The 18,207-nt window shown below is 44.4% G+C and overlaps 2 protein-coding genes across 4 annotated transcripts in view; both read right to left on the bottom strand.

Annotated features, from left to right (window-relative positions):
- golga1 (golgin A1) overlaps positions 1-644 on the bottom strand; it is a 51,112-nt gene extending 50,468 nt beyond the window's left edge. For 2 of the 3 annotated variants that reach the window (XR_008810366.1, XM_056281578.1), the window contains exon 1: positions 471-644. The gene's annotated coding sequence lies outside the window, so the exon portion shown is untranslated. The remainder of the gene's footprint in view (positions 1-470) is intronic. The other variant, XM_056281589.1, reaches the window with a different exon arrangement.
- Positions 645-821: 177 nt separating this feature from the next.
- The window catches only part of ppp6c (protein phosphatase 6, catalytic subunit), a 33,790-nt gene continuing 16,404 nt past the window's right edge, over positions 822-18,207 (bottom strand). Inside the window, exons 4-7 of the mRNA XM_056274477.1 lie at positions 12,642-12,783; positions 12,417-12,496; positions 10,768-10,977; positions 822-1,638 (exon numbers count right to left, since the gene is read on the bottom strand). Of these exons, the coding sequence (XP_056130452.1) occupies positions 1,390-1,638; positions 10,768-10,977; positions 12,417-12,496; positions 12,642-12,783 (681 nt within the window). The 3' untranslated portion in view covers positions 822-1,389. The remainder of the gene's footprint in view (positions 1,639-10,767; positions 10,978-12,416; positions 12,497-12,641; positions 12,784-18,207) is intronic.

Here is an 18,207-nt window from a genome sequence, read left to right as displayed (position 1 = left end):
TATGTTTCTCCCCATCTATAGTATTTGATACAATTCCAAGTGAAGTTTTTTAGTCATCTGTATCAGACCATAGAGCTTGGGATGAGGTCTACTGCAAATAAAACTTTTGATTTTTTTCTACACCTGTACATGAAATCACGGACTCGAGTACCTGTTAGACCATATATAATAAACAATTAGCTTATATATTGTTTATTTCAAATGATTTTTATCCTCTGCATGCCAAGGAAATTTCGGTCCGTTCAATTGCCTAGTTTCAGGTAAGGTGCCGATGACATTCCATCCATCCATCAATTACCCAAACCGCTTATCCTATCATACCCTAAATAATTAGCCCACGGCCAGCTTTGCTAACCTGAGTCAGCTAGGTCAGCGCAGTGAGGTTTTTATAGCCATAACAAGAGCTAACGTTAGCACCATCAAGAAACGTTTCGCTATCGTTAGCTTGCTCAAGTCAAATCGCCTCTTACCATACTTAGCTCGATGAAAATGCTCCAATCCATGGTGTTGTAATTTCTTCAATGTCTGAAAACATTTGGCCTTTTGTCGAACGAATAAACGACAAAACGGCTATTGTTGTGGTCATCAAACGTCAACTAACGCTAGTAGAATAAGTTGACTCTCGAATGGCAAGCTAACTTACTGCTAGCCAATAGTCTACACGTAAACCGTCCGTACGCGACTGCTGACGTCAGATCTGCGGTCGTGTCCATCCGGCAGCGGGCGGGGGGCTCGGGAGTGCCATTGGATGCGCTAAGTAACTGGAGCCATGCAGAGCCTGCCCAACTGCCCACAACGGGTAGAAGATGGATAAGTTTGCAATCAACTTTTAGGGTTTATTTCTTTATAAGATCACGTTACAGTATGTTCAACATATACTTATGTTGAAACACTATAGCTATCTGAACAAAAGCAATGTTGCTTTTGTGCAGCGTTATCTTACACACAATGTTGATACATTTCCATAATAAAAATAAAATAAAGCATTGTATATAACAATAATACACCTGCCATGTGCTCTTGATAGTGAAGTTTTTATTGTAAACTACAACAGTCTAATATAAATATGCAACTATCATATGGGTCAGTTGACTTCCGCGTAGTTTTAAACCTTAGCCTAGAAAACATTTACACTTAAGGGCCAACCAATACAGGTCATGCGTCAGATGCGTCTACAACCGTGCCGTGGAATAATTGGTTTAAATACAGTGTGGAAAGAATTGTTGACAGTCAGACCCAAGAGCAAAGATTTTACTGGAAAGATCCTAAATATACAATACAAAATCAATATGAGCTTGCAACTTCTGATGTCAGTGCCACAGAAACTGCAGCCCCTCATCTATGGCACAAAACAAATATGATGGTTGGGATCTTCATGATGAATGCTGGTTACAGGAAATATGGCGTTGTTGTTCGAGGTGGAATAACCCTCTCTGAGTCAGGCACTGCCCTGAAAAGCTTGGGCTCTCGTGTGTTCGCATCTTTGAAGACCATAATGGAGGCAATATTGCCACAGCGATAGCAGTAATTTGGAGCTGACCACACCGTCACCAGCTTGTCATCAAACATAAACTTGTAGCCTTCGTGGACAAGTTGATGCGCCCGGCAGATCAACTTCAAGTTGTTGATGTGAACAAACTGCACATATTTGGAGACAAACATAAAAATATGGATAGGAGACATGTTAGTGCAAAGATTCATAACTCAAACATTATTCTTCCACTGCCTTAATTTCTTTCTCCATTCCAAATCTTGTTCTCTTTCACCTACTTCTGCCTGTGGGGACAAAGAAACATTCATGACATCTACAGAGTGAAGAAAACATCAGGGAGGACTTTAAATTGCCTTACAGCCCTTTATGCTCTGAGCTGAGCCTCAGTTTTTTGAGGCACGGTTCAAACATTGAAATGTTCACATTTATTCAATACACAATATATATCTTTTTTTTAAATGTATTTCTGATTTTTCCCTTTTTTCTCCCTATTTTGTGGCCAATCGATCCCTATTTTAATTCAAACACCCACCCTCGTACTGCATGCGTTCGCCAACTGCATCTCTCCGGCCGGAAGTCTCGAAGGAGACGCCTCGCCACTTCCGTGACAAAGCGAATCCAGGCCGAACCACTGCTTTTTCCCCACACCACACACACACACAGTCGCATTCATGTGATGAACACAAGCCGACTCTGCCCCCCTCCCAAAGACAGCGTTGCCAATTATTGCTGCTTCGTCGAGTCCGGCCATAGTCGGATCTGACGAGTGGGCAACTGCATCGACACAATACACAATATATATATGAATAAGGAATACTGCATATAAATGCATTATGTAAATGCACACAACATATATTGCAAGTGGAATGTGATCGGATCTGCCCGATCACCTCTGGAGGTAGTCTGGCTTGTGTCATGATCCAGTCTCAACCAGAATCCACCAGGTATAAATGCGGGCAGTACAGTTTGCATTAATAAGAAAGTACTGCCCAGGGAGGTAGAGAAACCAACCCGCAGCCAGTATTTTAACACATTTGCAGCACATTCCAAAGTTGCAAATTTACTCAGACTAACCAAGTTCTGGAATCACTCACAACATTAAATGAGCCGCAGCAGTTCCAAACACAATTTTGGAAATCAACCTGATATTTCTGATGTCTCCAAGTTGTTAAAATGACCCCGTCAACAAAACTTTTTTTTTTAACATTTTCTTTAACTTGGAATAGTCAACAGTCTGTCCGTCTGAAATCTCATCACTGCACAACCCCTCCAGTGGTAAGGGAGGATGTAGACTACTATGTGAAGTCCCAATACATGAGGCGTCACCTGCCAGCTGCAGGTTTCACATTATGTTTTCAGGTTAACATAACTCGTGTGGGCACTCACAGCATTAGCCGGAGAACAGCTGCCCCTTTGCCTGTAGGAGTCACTAATTGCAACAGGACGACAAGTTACCCCAACCAGATCCCCACCCAGGAATACTGACAGAGGTTCTCTTAAACGCTGAGCTGGAGGTAGTCACACTGGGCCAGACATGACTACGCCACCTAAACATCTGGGGACAACTAACTGAAATTGTGATAGTGGATGGCGACAACATTCGCCATCCATTCGAGCTACAGCCACAGGAAGAACCCACCCCCAACTTCCTTTGTCCAGACCACTGAAGTGTTCTAGGGTATAGCGTAGTTTTTTTGATAGAAAAGTTTTTCCCTTGTAAAAGGCTATGCTTACTTTCAAAAAAAGTAATGTTTTTTTTCCTGCAAACACACCACACATCTATTTTTAACTGAGTCTTTCTAGGTGACTTTTCAGCCATGCTAGTACTAACTAGCATGCTGCAGGTTTGGCTGCGTAGGCAGTGAACTATATTTATTTGTGCCAGAGAGGCACAAGCAGACTCTGCATCAGCAGCCTGCATTCACGAATGCTAGCTTTGGGAGCAAGCCATACTGAATAGGACATGCCTTTTATTGATAAAACAACAAGTTTTACATTATTATTTTTTACAACAATCTTAACAAATTAAAGTTAAAATAAATAAATAAATAAATAATTTTAGAATAAATATTTATTTTAAAATAAAATAAATAAATTTTTTTGCCTATCATATTTCATTTTTTTTTCTTATTAGCCTGGGCGACGCACTGCCTACCCTGCCTCCCCTGACTGCACATCACTGCTGCAGGATTATGCTGACAACAGCACCATTACACTTTTCTGTTTGAATCACCACCCTTTTTTTGAGCTCTGCCTTTGCGAGGTATTGGAGGCAACGCTGGGACTTACACCATGAACCTCACTGTTGGGATATTAGCATATTAGCCTGCTGTGCCACCTAGGTGCCTGCAATCCGTTTTTTTGTTGTTGCAGGATTACTTTTGAGGACATTATACAGATATGGTATGTTCAGGCCCACTTTTTTTGTACTTTGAGTGCAAATCCCAGATCCCATCACAATGCCAATAAACAGAATACATATAAATAACAAATGCATAGGCCATGTTTGAATTGTTCTTTCTCCAGATAATATACAGATGGCATGACAAGCAACATGTAAATGGGGTCAAACTGTTTTAAGTATATTTATATAATCCCCCCCCCCACCCCCCGCTTTTTCTCTGCTATTGTACTTGGCCAATTACCCCACTCTTCCGAGCCATCCCGGTCGCTGCTCCACCCCTCTGCCGATCCGGGGAGGGCTGCAGACTACCACATGCCTCCTCCGATACATGTGGCGTCGCCAGCTGCTTCTTTTCACCTGACAGTGAGGAGTTTCGCCAGGGGGATGTAGCACGTGGGAGGATCATGCTATTCCCCCCAGTTCCCCCTTCCCCCTTAACAGGCGCCCCAACCAACCAGAGGAGGCACTAGTGCAGTGACCAGGACTCATACCCACATCCGGCTTCCCACCCGCAGAAACGGCCAATTGTGTCTGTAGGGACGCCCGACCAAGCCAGCAGTAACACGGGGATTTGAACCGGAGATCCCCATGTTGGTAGTCAATGGAATAGACCACTACGCTACCTGGAAACCTGGTTTTAAGTATATTTAACAGAAATAATGGTCCATGCTGAATTTACTAATGTTGGCTGGTAGCAGATCTCTGCTAGTGGATTTAGAATTGCTCGCTCAACATTCAACTGGGCTGAGAAGTGATGACTGGGGAGGGCATTGCATAAAGTTTAATAATCCCCGCCAGGTGGACCGCCTGATTAGACATTTGGTCATGTGCACGTGTGTGTGTGTGTGTGTGTCTCTCCAGTGTGTGTGTGTGTACATACACACAGGGTGTTGTGATGCGTCTAGTGCAGCAGTGTGTAGTTGGAGGGAAGGTGCATGTGTTCTTCCAACACGCTTGTGTCCTTCCTGCCCTTAGCTTGCTGCCGCTGGCTAGCCTTTGTGGCGAATAGGGAAGTATCCTAGCGTGTAAGCCTTCCCTTGCCAGTACATAGCCTCTCCTTCACCAAGACTCCTGCCAGGCCTCCCCGTGGCCACACGTGGTAACTGGGGTCTTGCGGCCCCAGGCTAACTTGGCAGGGGATCTCGGAGCAGCAGTGGGCCCCAGAGATATGGTGTGCAGGCCCACCCTGGTGGACATGCCTTGGCACCTATCAACCACTGCCCCGCTGCCTTGTGGGTGAGTCTGGAAGACATAAGGCTAAGGGAGCTTACCCCAACAGAAAAGCAAGCTGTGGCGGTACGCTTTGAGGCGGTTTCCCGAAAAACTGGATTTCCGGCAGCCCCCTGCAGTTGTGTGGAGGTGCCGGTCGTCTAGGGATCCCTCTTGCCATCGGAACCATCTCCTCTACAATCAAGTCATGTGGCGTTGGGAGAAGCGCACCCCCCATGCCACTTTAAAAACCATCTCTGCGCAGGTATCTTCTGCTATCTGAGTCCTCAAAGGACCCACAAATAGAAGAAGATGGTCATCATCGGGCACGATGGACAACCAGAAAGCAAGCAAGCAAGTGTGTCTCCATGGCTAATCTCACAAATTACTGGATCTATCAGCCTAAAAATTTTTGTGCACAGATATCATCGGCGGTCACTCAGAGTCGAATATGACCATCCTCCCTCTGGGTCCTCAGGTGGGCGTAGAGGCCGATCCTGGCGCCACATAACGGGAGGATGCCTGCACGTAACAGCATTTTACATGGAGTGGTTGATGTGCCTGCAGCCACCACACGGTCCTTGGCAGGGGGTGGCTGGAGTCCAATGGCATGGAGAATGAAGACAATTGGGGACCACCCTCTGTTGCAGCCTTCATCCACCTTCACTGCCGTTGTGACCAGGAGACGTCTTCTGCAGTTCCGCTGTTGAGGTCGTTGTTGGATCGTGCTTCACACAGATATGACTATACGATGGAAAACCTTTCGTGGTTGCAGTGATTCAAAGCCTTCGAAAAACATTTGTTATTGCTATTGCCACTCCCTGTCTTCATTCACTCTCTAGCTCATTCGACCAACGCTGCTCTCTGTCACTACCCAATCCAAGCCAACGGTGCACATGTGCGACTCAAATCTATGGTTAACTCACATCGAGCAGTGACAGGATCAAGAGTTATTAAAAGAATCTTGATAATCCAAAAAATGCTAAAGTTATAAAGGAACAACTTCCTATAGGTCGTGTCTGTGAATGTTCTCATTCATCCAGGTCATGGTCTCTTGGATGAGAGGCGAAATGTCTTCACGGATATATACCAAGTCCAGTTGCACTTGATTCAACTCCTTTGGACTTCCTATAGGTCGCAGTCAAAACAGGAAGTGTTGCAGATTCTTGTCGCTGCTTGTTCTGAGTCAACTGTAGATGTGAGTCACGCATACACGACCGTGAACGTTTTACCCAGCTTTAATATCTAACGAAAATAAAGACAGGGTTAGGGTTAGACTGAAATGGTCACAGAGCAAACGTTTTCTTTCATGAAAGTGCAAGTTCATATTGGTCGCATTCATGTGAGCGTCCACCTAGGAGGCAAAACGTTTTATTAGGTACATGAGTGCTGCATATTAAAAACGTTTTTTTTCCATATTTCCTGTTCAATTAACAGGTGCGCTGCGCAAAAATGTTATAATGGCAGGAAAAACACTGGTTTTTCTGTCCGTGTGTATGCGTATCTGTCCGCTGCTGATCTCGCATACTACTGGGCCTGTTAGCCTAATACATTTTGTGCACAGTTATGACTGTATGATCAAGGACCTCTCATAGTCGTGGTGATTCAAAACCTTTGAAAAACCTGTTTTAAACTGTCTGTGAATGTTCTCATTCATCCAGGTCATGGTTATCCAAAGGAGTTGAATCAAGCGCAACAGGACTTGGTATATATCCGTGAAGACGTTTCGCTTCTCATCCAAGAGGCTTCCTCAGTTCGTGCCTTTCTGACTAGACGAAGCTAGTCTGACTGGCTGCTGATGAGACTCAGAATTTATCCTCTTGGAGTCGTTGTCAGAGCTATTGATGTCCATGGCTCTTTGTGTCCTGATGTTTACCAACGCCCGTCGCTAACAGACAACATCTTGACCCCTTTAGTGGGCGAAACACCTCACCATATCCAAAACTCCATTGACTTCGTGGACAAGATCCAAGGTGTAAAACTGGAACCGGATGAAACCATGGTATCCTATGACATGACCTCGTTATTCACCTGCATCCCAACCATGGAGGCTTTGGAAACTGAGGCAACGTTTGCTACGGGACGACACCCTCCACAATAGGACCAACCTCAGCCCAGACCAGATTTGACAACTGCTGGACCTTTGCCTGAACACTACATATTTCCAATTCAGGGGCCAGTTTTACAGACAGAAACACGGCTGTGCAATGGGCTCACCAGTATCGCCCATTGTGGCCAACTTATATATGGAAGAGGTAGAACACAGGGCCCTGAACTCCTTCAGAGGAACACCTCCAAGCCACTGGTTCAGATATGTGGACGACACATGGGTCAAAATCCAAACACAAGAGGTGCAAGCGTTTACCAAACACATCAACTCAGTGGACAAGAACATTAGGTTCACAAGGGAAGACGTAAAGAACAACAGTTTGCCCTTCTTGGACTGTGACGTCCACATTGGGGAAGACAGGAGCCTCCACATTGGGGTTTACAGGAAACCTACACACACAGACCAATATCTACTTTTCGACTCACACCACCCTCTGGAACACAAACTGAGCGTCATCAGAACTCTGCAACACAGAGCTGACAATGTGCCCAGCAGCACTCAGGCCCAACGAGAAGTACACAAACACCCGAGGGGAGCTTTAAAAACCTGCGGCTACCCCAGTTGGACCTTTGTGAAAACTGCAACACGTTCCAAAAAGACCAACCAGGTGAGCGACGAGGAGAAAAGGAACAGAAGGAATAGCACAGTCATCCCGTATGTTTCTGGGGTCTCCAAGAAACTCAGGAGAATTTTCAACAAACACCGCATCCCGGTATACTTCAAACCCAGCAACACACTCTGACAAAGACTGGTTCATCCCAAAGACTGTGTACCACACACCCGGAAAAGCAATCTGGTGTATGCTGTACAATGCAATGAGGATTGCACTGACCTATACATAGGAGAAACCAAACAATCACTACACAAACAGATGGCCCAACACAGAAGGCCAAACTCCTCAGGACAAAACTCAGCAGTCTGTCTACACCTAAAGGAGAAGACACACTCCTTCGAGGACAGCAATGTACACATTTTGGACAGAGAAGATAGATGGTTTGAAAGAGGGGTGAAGGAAGCCATCTATGCGAAACTGGAAAAACCATCCCTCAACAGAGGAGGAGGTCTGCGACACCACCTATCTCCCACTTACAATGCCATCCTTTCATCTCTACCCAGGAGACTCAAGAAGCCTAGCCTCCAAGAACAATAGTCGGTCACTAACAGCTCCAACGACTCTCATGACCACTGAATAATGAAGTCGAAATCAACACCCCCAACGACCGTCGCTGCTAAACAAATGAAAATCAATAGCTCCGATGGCGATGGGCGCGGCTGGACATCGGAGCATAGGAGAGCCACGGATATCAATAGCTCCGATAACGACGGGCGCGGCCAAACATCGGTACACAAAAGAGCCACTCATATCTATGGCTCTGTTAGCGACGGGCGTTGGTAAACAACTGTTTTACATTGCTATTGAGTACTAACTACTCAGCTTGTTTGTCACCTAAGTCCGGGCAGTGGAGAAAGGGAGATACGCAGGCAGTGCCTCCGTATTTTCCCTTCTCCCGGTAGACAAAAGGGGTGCGTTGTCACCAAGCCTGAGCACCGGAGAAGGGGAAATACGCCTGACAGGGATCTGCACTCTACTGAGTACACTCTTCATTTGTCACGTGCATAGACTTTCTTTGACAATGCTTGGCTTTAGCACTGGGTATTACCCTGCAAAAGAAATGCAACCCAAAGGTAAAATCCCCCCTGAATTAAAGGTATGCACACATTTGCCAATTACAATTAGATATCCTGTGGCATTCAACCCTTTCTCCACTTTTATCAAGAGTCCCAGAGTGTAACATAAAATACATCTCACGCCATCGCTAGCTTGCCATGTTGACAAATGACGTAATAGATTCACAAACTCCTATTCTTTCAATTGTGAGCAATACCACGTAATGGTATTGCCCACAATTGAGGCAGCGTACTGAACGGAGAAAGGCAGCATCCTGAGCAGAGAAAAACTTATGTTCTTCCGATGCTTTGGTTCTTCAAGGGTGGGTGGACAAATAAAAAATGCATGCCTTCTCAAAACTGGTTGATGGAGATTCTTCAGTAGTACTTCGGTCTAAAAAATTGTATAAAAGGATAAAAGGAATCTAGCATAATAAATATAAACTAAAACAGTGTTAATTTGAAACTGGCAGCTTGATGTAAACTGAGAGGCACTGAGTTAAATGTATTGTGTGTGCCAGACAGAAAACAACAGAGACTGAAGGATACCAAAATGAGTCCCACCTACTAACAGGAGAACCACTTAAAACTCCCATAATTAGTTACAGCAAATATTTTTCATTTCATGACCACCACCGTTCATTTCAACCAATCGAGCACAACGCAAGAAAAGAGCAAGGGACAAATTTTGGGTCCTATACCCATCTTTGTGTTGTCGGTGTTTGGTAGCTCGAGATTTAAAACTGGTTATTCCCCTTCAACCCAGACAACCGATTTATACACACCTGTTCTTGATACAACCAAATTAGTACAACCCACACCTCCATTAGTGCACCCCACACCTCCATTAGTACACCCCATACCTCCATTCCATCCATTATCCAAACCGCTTAGCCCACTCAGGGTCACAGGGATACTGGAGCCTATCCCAGCAGTCACTGGGTGGCAGGCGGGGAGACACTCTGGACAGGCCGCTAGTCCCCCCCCCCCACCACCACCACCACCACCACCACACACACACACACACACACACACACACACACACACACACACACACACACACACACACACACACACACCTAGGGACAATTTAGTATGTCCGATTCACCTGACCTACATGTCTTTGGACTGTGGGAGGAAACCGGAGCACCCGGAGGAAACCCACGCAGACACGAGGAGAACATGTACAGAGGACAGCCCCGGGACGACCCCCAAGGTTGGACTACCCCGGGGCTCGAACCCAGAACCTTCTTGCTGTGAGGCGACCGCACTAACCGCTGCGCCGCCCCACCCCACACCTACTATACCCAATTCAAAGACACACAAACCTTTCTTACCCTCTTTCTCATATACACATCACCGATGTCTCAAGCCTTGAATATCTTTCTTCAACTTGCTCCTTCCCTTTCTCTACACTGCAGTGTATTTATCAGGTAGTAACCCAATAAGTATTATTTCTTTCAGCTGGATTCACTTGGATGGTCTAGTTCAAAGAAAGACCATCTATTAAGTAGTGTTACAAATACACTATTTAATAAAATATTAATGAAACTGCATCTTGATAATATGGTTTGTCTGTTTTATAACCTCAGGAACAATGGTCAATACCTTGACACACTATGTAATATTACATTAGTTGGTCAAAAAAACCCTTCCAACTTGACCTATATACAAACTGATCAAAACTCATCTCTCAAAAAGGCACCTCCTAATGTTTTGCAACTCTATATTATCAAGTCATAGAGCCGTGGAATCTGACTGTAATACAGTAATCAAACTGAAGATGATCCTTGTTATGATTTTACTGCAAGTCATCCTGTACTGCACTCTGGGATAAGCATAGTAGCTACATGCCTAAAAATTAGAAGTTTGGTAATATCCCACCTCATTGGTGACCTTTGCACCAAAGAGCCATCCAGCTCCCCTGGGACTGATAGCCCAGGTGTCAACATCTTCAGGATCTGACCAGACCAGATCACAAAACGCTCCTTTGTGGGGAATTTCCTGGTTCCTCTCGATGGTTCGGATTTGATCCAACGTTTTTATGTCAGGAGAGAGACCTCCATGGACACACAAGATCTGCTCATCCATAAGCTGACAAACAAACAGAATAAAACAGTATGGTCTCAGAAAACTCAATCTGAATTATGTCTGAGCTATGTGTGATTCTTGAAATGTAATCCCATAATTAGTATTAGTATTTGAAATGGATTTTTATTTATATCTTTAAAATTTCTTTGTTCTGTTTCCTGTGGCTTGAAAGATTAAAATAAAAAATTCACCATGACCTATTCAATGGTGCATTTTTTTTAGACCCTTTCCAATATTTCCAAACATTGATTTAAATTTTAACTCTTCAAATGTGTTAAAATGTCCGCAACGCCAGCAGATTACTGATATTATCACACTGCTGTGTTGTCAAATGAGGAAGAAAGCGCTCAGCAAGTGGAGCAAAAATGCATTTCCGTTTAGAGGAGAGACACAGGAATGGCCTAGTTGGTCAACAAGGGGCACCTGCACCTAATTATTTAATGACGCTAACCCTAAGGCAGGGTGTCTGACTCCGAGTGGAAGTGCCTACAGTGTAGCGTTTCACTTATTCTACTGCATATACACAAACCGTATGCACGACACTGTCATGCAGTTTTGCAGTGACAAATTAGACCCAGTTATTGTGTTTACTTACTCTCACATTGCATTCTGTGTGGCTTTGCTAGTCGAGCTAATTTTGTCAGCATTACTGAGAAGGAGAACATTACACTGGAAGAGGAGGTGGTCTGTTAGACCACTGAACATGTTGAGGCTAAAGGGGGGAATTTGCCATGTTTGTTTGCCAAATGCAAGAGATGGCTTAATTGCTGGGTGTGGTCACCAGGAACGTGTAGTAGGTAAGCGGCCCAAGCAAACCAGTTACAGCTCTCGCCATGTCCGCGTAGCCTCGGCGCGTAGTTAACGTTTTAAGGGAGGTGAACGTAGGCTATGGCAGAGCCCCCTGCATAGTTATGCAGAGACCTACAGCAGAGCCTCACTGTTGTCTCGACGTGGCTCCATAAATCCCAGCAAACCCTTGCTAGTTAGCAGTTGTTTTACTTGCTAGCTCTGCCTAGCCACTACTGGTAGCTGAACAAAACAAGGACAGTGTACTTATCATATCAATCTCCCTGTCTCGCTATAACATGAACGCTGGGGTAGATGGCTTGTTCAGTATCTGAACGACTGTTGTACATGGTCATATATGCTACTTAGATATGTTGAAGGATGCGATATGACTGTGAAGCCTTCTGACACTTAAACATGATTTAGGACTACACAAATAAATTTGACTTGACTTGAAGTAGCAAATTTCTGAAACTTGTACGCTAATCAAAGAATTAAATTTCAAGAGTCATACCAAAATACATCCTTGTGTTTCAGATTCTACACACGTTTAAGCCCATGACTCAGTCACAAGTGCCAGGTATTACTGACCAGTGAAATGAGGTGTAACAAGAAATGAAATTTGCAAAACAGTTCAAACAGAGGTAAACACTTACTGCTGCAACTGTCAACATGTCGAACACCTTGGTACAGTAACGCCAAGCATTTGCATTCCCATACTTGGTTTGACATTCATCTGCAAGGCAAAACAGCTCATTTGCTTTCATGACCACAGAAGTGAGTAAAGTGACAGATTCGTGTGACCGTGCAATGCTTCAGTGCCTCCAAAGACCTTGGCAACAGTTACAAACTGACATGCAGCTTTAAAAAGGAAATCTTACCGTAAAACCCATATACTTGTGTAATCTGTCTGCTCTCGTGGTTTCCACGAAGCAGCGTGATGCGGTCAGGCCATTTGGCCTTCAGTACCAACAGGTATGTGAACGTCTCCAAGCTGTAATATCCTCGGTCAACAAAGTCACCCTAAAGAGACCAAATTACATATTTTAATTATTGTACAGTATGAAAATTGCCAAACTAGCTGAGACAATTTGGATGAAATGGGTTTCAGATTAATCTTTATTCCCACAGGGAAACCCACAGACATGTTGCAGGTAAGCAACTAGCAGAAACAAAATCCTCTATAGAATAAAAAACAAGATAGAAATGAATACACAGCTTCATACTTCCAGGTCCAATCACTCACTCATTCACACACTCACAATTGGCAGTTGCGCTACATTTCTTGGGAGGAGCAAATACACAAAAAATAAAATAAAAAATTATAGCAGGGCTGTAAAATTAAAATGCGCTAAGCAAAGCTTGGGAGGCCTTAAAATACGAGCAATGAAGTTATAAAAAACTTGAGAATTTCACATACAAGTTAAAAAAAATGAACAGCTCAAAATTTTGCCACCTGCAAGTCCTCCTCAAATGGGTCACACGTTTTTTTCTTCCCACTGCAACGCCTAATTAAAAAACACACTTATAGTATAAACACACCGACATCTGATTACATAAAACAAGGCAGTGTGTCCACTGGAGACCTCTATCAAAAAAACACCGCTCGCATTTGAGGTAGGCACCTGTAGTCCATGGGCCAGAGCCCAAAATTTCCTATTTCGGTACACTCAAGGTGGCAAAACTTACTTATAATTATTGAAAGGATCCATGTCTGTAGATGATATTTTGGTATGATAACCATTCCTGAGTGGCAGCTGTATCACAGTTATCAGCTCATGAAGTTAACCACCCCCTAAAGTAAATTGTATTTTAGACGCTGGTGCATATCCTGGTTTAGCCTCATGGTCAGGACATTTTTCAATGTTCTATAATATTGTCTTTGGTATCATTTTAAAGGGGACCTTCTTAGCTTTCATTCAAGCCCTGTTGTGGATATTTCTCACAAATATAGAGGTCACTTGAGCTCTTCAACCCGTCAATAACACACATCTTTCTGCAATGTTCGCCTAAACTATATACTTTCTTTTAGCCCTGTGGCATCTAGGAATATCAGGGACACAAAACACAAAAACTGGAATACTCACAGGACTGTAAAGATTCAGGAAATGTATAATATACCCATACTATTTCATTGTGTGAGGTGATTGTGAACCTTAAATTAGAAAGGCATTATTACTAAGAAACTAACTAGACCAAAGCCAGTTAGTCCATGGGTCAGACCAGATATCGAGATCACCCAAGGTGACACAACTTCACTGGTGCCATTTTATTTGGTACACTAACAGAAGTAAAATAATACATGATAACCTTTCCAAATGAGCAGCTATTTCATTTTTCTTTCAGAAAACCTGTTTCTGTGCCTCTCACGATTGTGTATTTGCCCAGATTTTTGACAAATATAGCATTTCAACACCCCTGGTACTGATTAGCCTAGCTTAAACTCTGGGACAGTTCTTAGTTGGCCAACAACCAAGGATAACCAGTACTGTGTACTTCCATTCATTGTGCTAAGCTAGGCTAACGTGCAGCCAGATAGCTTTCTACTAAACACATATAGAGGAAACTGGTATCTATCTTCTTGTCTCACTCTGGAGAAGATTGTAAGCTAATTTCCCATAATGTTAGCATGTTCTTTTAATGTATATGTTAATATGATTAGTTAAAGTGGCTACGAGGAACTTTCATCTTGTGTTGATTTTAGCGGCCTCATGTGGACAAAATACAGCTGTTGCATAGCAACTAGGTAATGTATCTATTTGTGGCTATGTAAGATAAATAATGGTAATATGACGCTGGTGAAGCAAAGTAGACTTTGTTTTAGTAGTGTTCATACACCTAAGTTACATGTATTTGTTTGTATGTGGCAGGTGAAAACTGACTGAATATGGCCACTGGTGAACAAGCAAGTTTTTACCCAATACCAAAGCGCCCACGGGTGGAGTGCATTATCCACTGTTCTGATGATACAGATAAGCTGGTTTCACTACAAAGTGTCGACTCATGGAAAACTCTACTCAGGGCAGCTCAGATACGAAATCATGCACCAGTTTTGAAACTGGCAAAAGACATTCCTCAGGGACAGATTCCAGCAATCTACTACCACAGAAAGTGTCGCAGTATCTTCACTATGAAGCAAATTCTTGATGGCCTCCTTGCAAAAGAAAAGAAAAGTTGTGTCTCTGCTGAAGAGAAACAATCTAAGAGAGTAGCTCGACATGCTCCAAGTACATCTAGGACTTATGATGCAGAGTGCATATTTTGTCAGAAAAACAGCAAATATTCCAAGAGACAGAATACGAGAGAAGTACTGGTGCAGTGTCGAGAACTGCGAGCTGATGCAAAGATCAGGAGTGCAGCCACAAAGAAAAGGGACAGCAGAATCCTTGCCATTGTGAGTAGAGGCCTTGTAGCAGCTGAAGGGCACTACCACAGGTCATGCTATAGACTTTACACCAAAGAAGAGGTTTCCAAAGGAGAGGTTGCCAGCAATGAAGATGATGATGCTGCAGCCCAGTATGAAGCTGCTGTGAATAAGGCATACAATGAGCTGTTCCTCTTCATCAGGATGGAGCTTTTTGGCAATCCTCAAGTGATGACAATGACTGATCTCTCTTCTAGACTGGTAGCTTCAATGAACTCCCAAGGCATTGCCCAAGTCAAGGAATCAACCAAGAAGCACATAAGGCGAAACCTGGAGAGTGAGTTTGCTGGAGCCTTGCAGATATTCCCTGATGAGAAAGGAAAATTCCTCCTCTATCCCGATAACTTGTCCATGAGGGAACTTGCCAAAGAAAATCAGTCTCTCAAAAGGGAGCTGCAGACCCTGAAAAGTGTCAGTGCACAAGATGTTATAGCCAAAGCAGCCATCAAATTGAGAGCAGACATTAAAAGTCAAGATGTTCCTCAAACCTGGCCGCCTGAAGTCAAACCAGAAGCAGAATGTCCTACCATTCCAGAGTCGCTCATTATCTTCCTGTACTCTCTACTCACAGGCTCAAATGATCCTGATCATGCATCCCAGAGAGTGCAGTGCCTTCTGCAGTCATTTGGCCATGACATAGTATATGCAGTGACATGTGGAAATACCAAGCCTTCCAAGCACATTGTTCTGCCATTCAGTGTCAAATCGTTGACAGGAAATGTAGAGTTGATAAACATCCTCAACCGACTTGGTCACAGTGTGTCCTATTCACAGATGGAAGAGATCAACACTGCCCTGTGTCTCCAGAAACTCTCATCATCAGGGAGTGGCATTGCCCTTCCAGCTAACATCCATCCTGGCATATTCACAACTTTAGCCTGGGACAATATCGACCGTCTTGAAGAAACTGTCAGTGGTGAGGGAACATCTCACAGAGTCAATGGGATTGCTGTGCAAGCAAAGCCAGTCAACCCACTTCCTGTCCAACCCATGCCCACTGTTCCCAAAACAAAGAAGAGAAGCATTGATGGACCCCCACCAATGTTACCAACTTACAATGCTGGACAATGGGTAGGGCCACCACAAAGCAAAAAGTCAGATGCCGATACTGCAGCCAATACTAAGCTTGCCAGAGAGAAAAACCTTCTTTGGGTCCTAGCACGCATGTCACAACAAGAAGAACAGTCAGTCAGCAGCTGGACAGGCTTCAACATCCTGACTCGAGGAGAGATGACGGTCATCCCCGACAATATAGGCTATCTGCCCACCATCAATGCTCCAGCGACACAAATGTCTACTGTCAACGAGGTGCTTAACCAGTCACTGAGCATCATGCAGTGCTTAGGCCTGAGGAAGATTGTCTGTGTCTTTGACCAAGCCCTGTATGCGAAGGCTGTCGAGATCACATGGAAACACCATGACAAGTTCCATGATATCATCGTTAGGCTTGGGGTATTCCACACCATCTGCACACTGCTGGCAATAATAGGAAAGCGTTTCCAAGATGCTGGACTCAAAGACCTCTGCATTGAGTCTGGCATGATTGCAGAAGGCTCAATTGCTGGTGTTATGGATGGCCGCAAGTACAACAGGGCAGTGCGACTACACAAGCTCCTGTATGAGGCTCTCATGCGACTGACTGAATGAGACACTGAAGACCATTGACAGCCTTGGGAAAGAAGTCTCACAACATGCTTTGAAGGAGGTCCTCGAGAACAGCTCTTGTACACGCATCATGGATCTATTTGAAGTCTACCGTGAGTTCCTTAGAGGTGGAAACGGCAGCCTCTCGAACTTCTGGATGTCCTATTTGGACATGGTTGAAATCTTGTTGGGGCTCATCCGAGCATCCAGAGAGGGAGACTGGATGCTACACTTGGCTAGGATTCGAGCAATGATCCCATGGTGCTTTGCTTATGACAGGATGAATTATGCACGCTACCTCCCCTACTACTACGCCCAGATGTCTGAGCTGCCCATCACACACCCAGATGTGTACACAGAATTCATGGAAGGAGGCTTCTCAGTCCAACTGGGCTCCACCAATCCCTTTGGCCGAATCCCTGTTGACCAAGCTATAGAAGAAACGGTGAACAAAGACACCCAAACAGCTGGAGGGACAAAGGGATTCAGCTTGAAGCCAGGAGCTGTGACCAAATATTATCTCACAGCTGAGTATAGAAGCATGTACCTCAGACAGCTGAGAGACCTGACAGGTCAAGGCAGGTGCAAATGGTCTCATCCAGATCTACAGAGTCCAAGGATCAAGAGAGATGAAGCAGATGTCCAGTCTCTCATGGACCTTATGGAGAATAACTGGCTCAATCCTATGTCCCCTGATGAGATTGATTTGGTTAGCCTCTCCACTGGCAACATGGCTCCACCTGATGTGACCATAGATCTCTTGAGAGCTCTTGAGAAAGGAGAAGAGGCCTACCAAGCATTCCAGCAAACAAGGTTAGATGCAGACCCACCACCTGTGAAATTCCACGACAAGATGACCAAGCAAAGTCTGAAAACATTCTCCAATGTCCGCACAAAACAAGCTCATGGAAAGAAAGCACAGGATGTGGTTCTGAAGGCAGATAGAAACCTTTTCAGTCACATGATCCTGGTGGCTGAAAGCAGGAAGGTGAATCTGAAGGATGTCCTTGCCTACCCATTGGGCCCACTACCATGGGCACTGGCAAATGCTGATGGGTCCTTACGAAAAACAAACAAGGCTGCACTTGCCAGAGAGCTTGAAAAGAATGTATCTCCTGCAGAAGACATCCCAATCCCATCTACTTCCATCATTGATGGGATGAGCCTGGTCCAAAAAATGAATGGCAACAACAAAACCTTTGCACAGGTGGCAGAGTCAGCCTTGACCCAGGTCCTCCATGAGGGAGCAGAGTGGGAGGATTGATGTTGTTTTTTATGTCTATCACCAGACTTCGATCAAAGATGCTGAACGACTGAACCGGGGTGGAGACATCACTCTCCAGTACAAGAATCTTGCAGGGGGACACCACGTCCAGCAG

This window comes from Lampris incognitus, chromosome 1 (genome assembly GCF_029633865.1).
Source record: "Lampris incognitus isolate fLamInc1 chromosome 1, fLamInc1.hap2, whole genome shotgun sequence".
NCBI lineage: Eukaryota > Metazoa > Chordata > Actinopteri > Lampriformes > Lampridae > Lampris > Lampris incognitus.
Note: the sequence above shows the minus strand (reverse complement) of the source record. Positions and strands in the feature narration are given on the sequence as shown.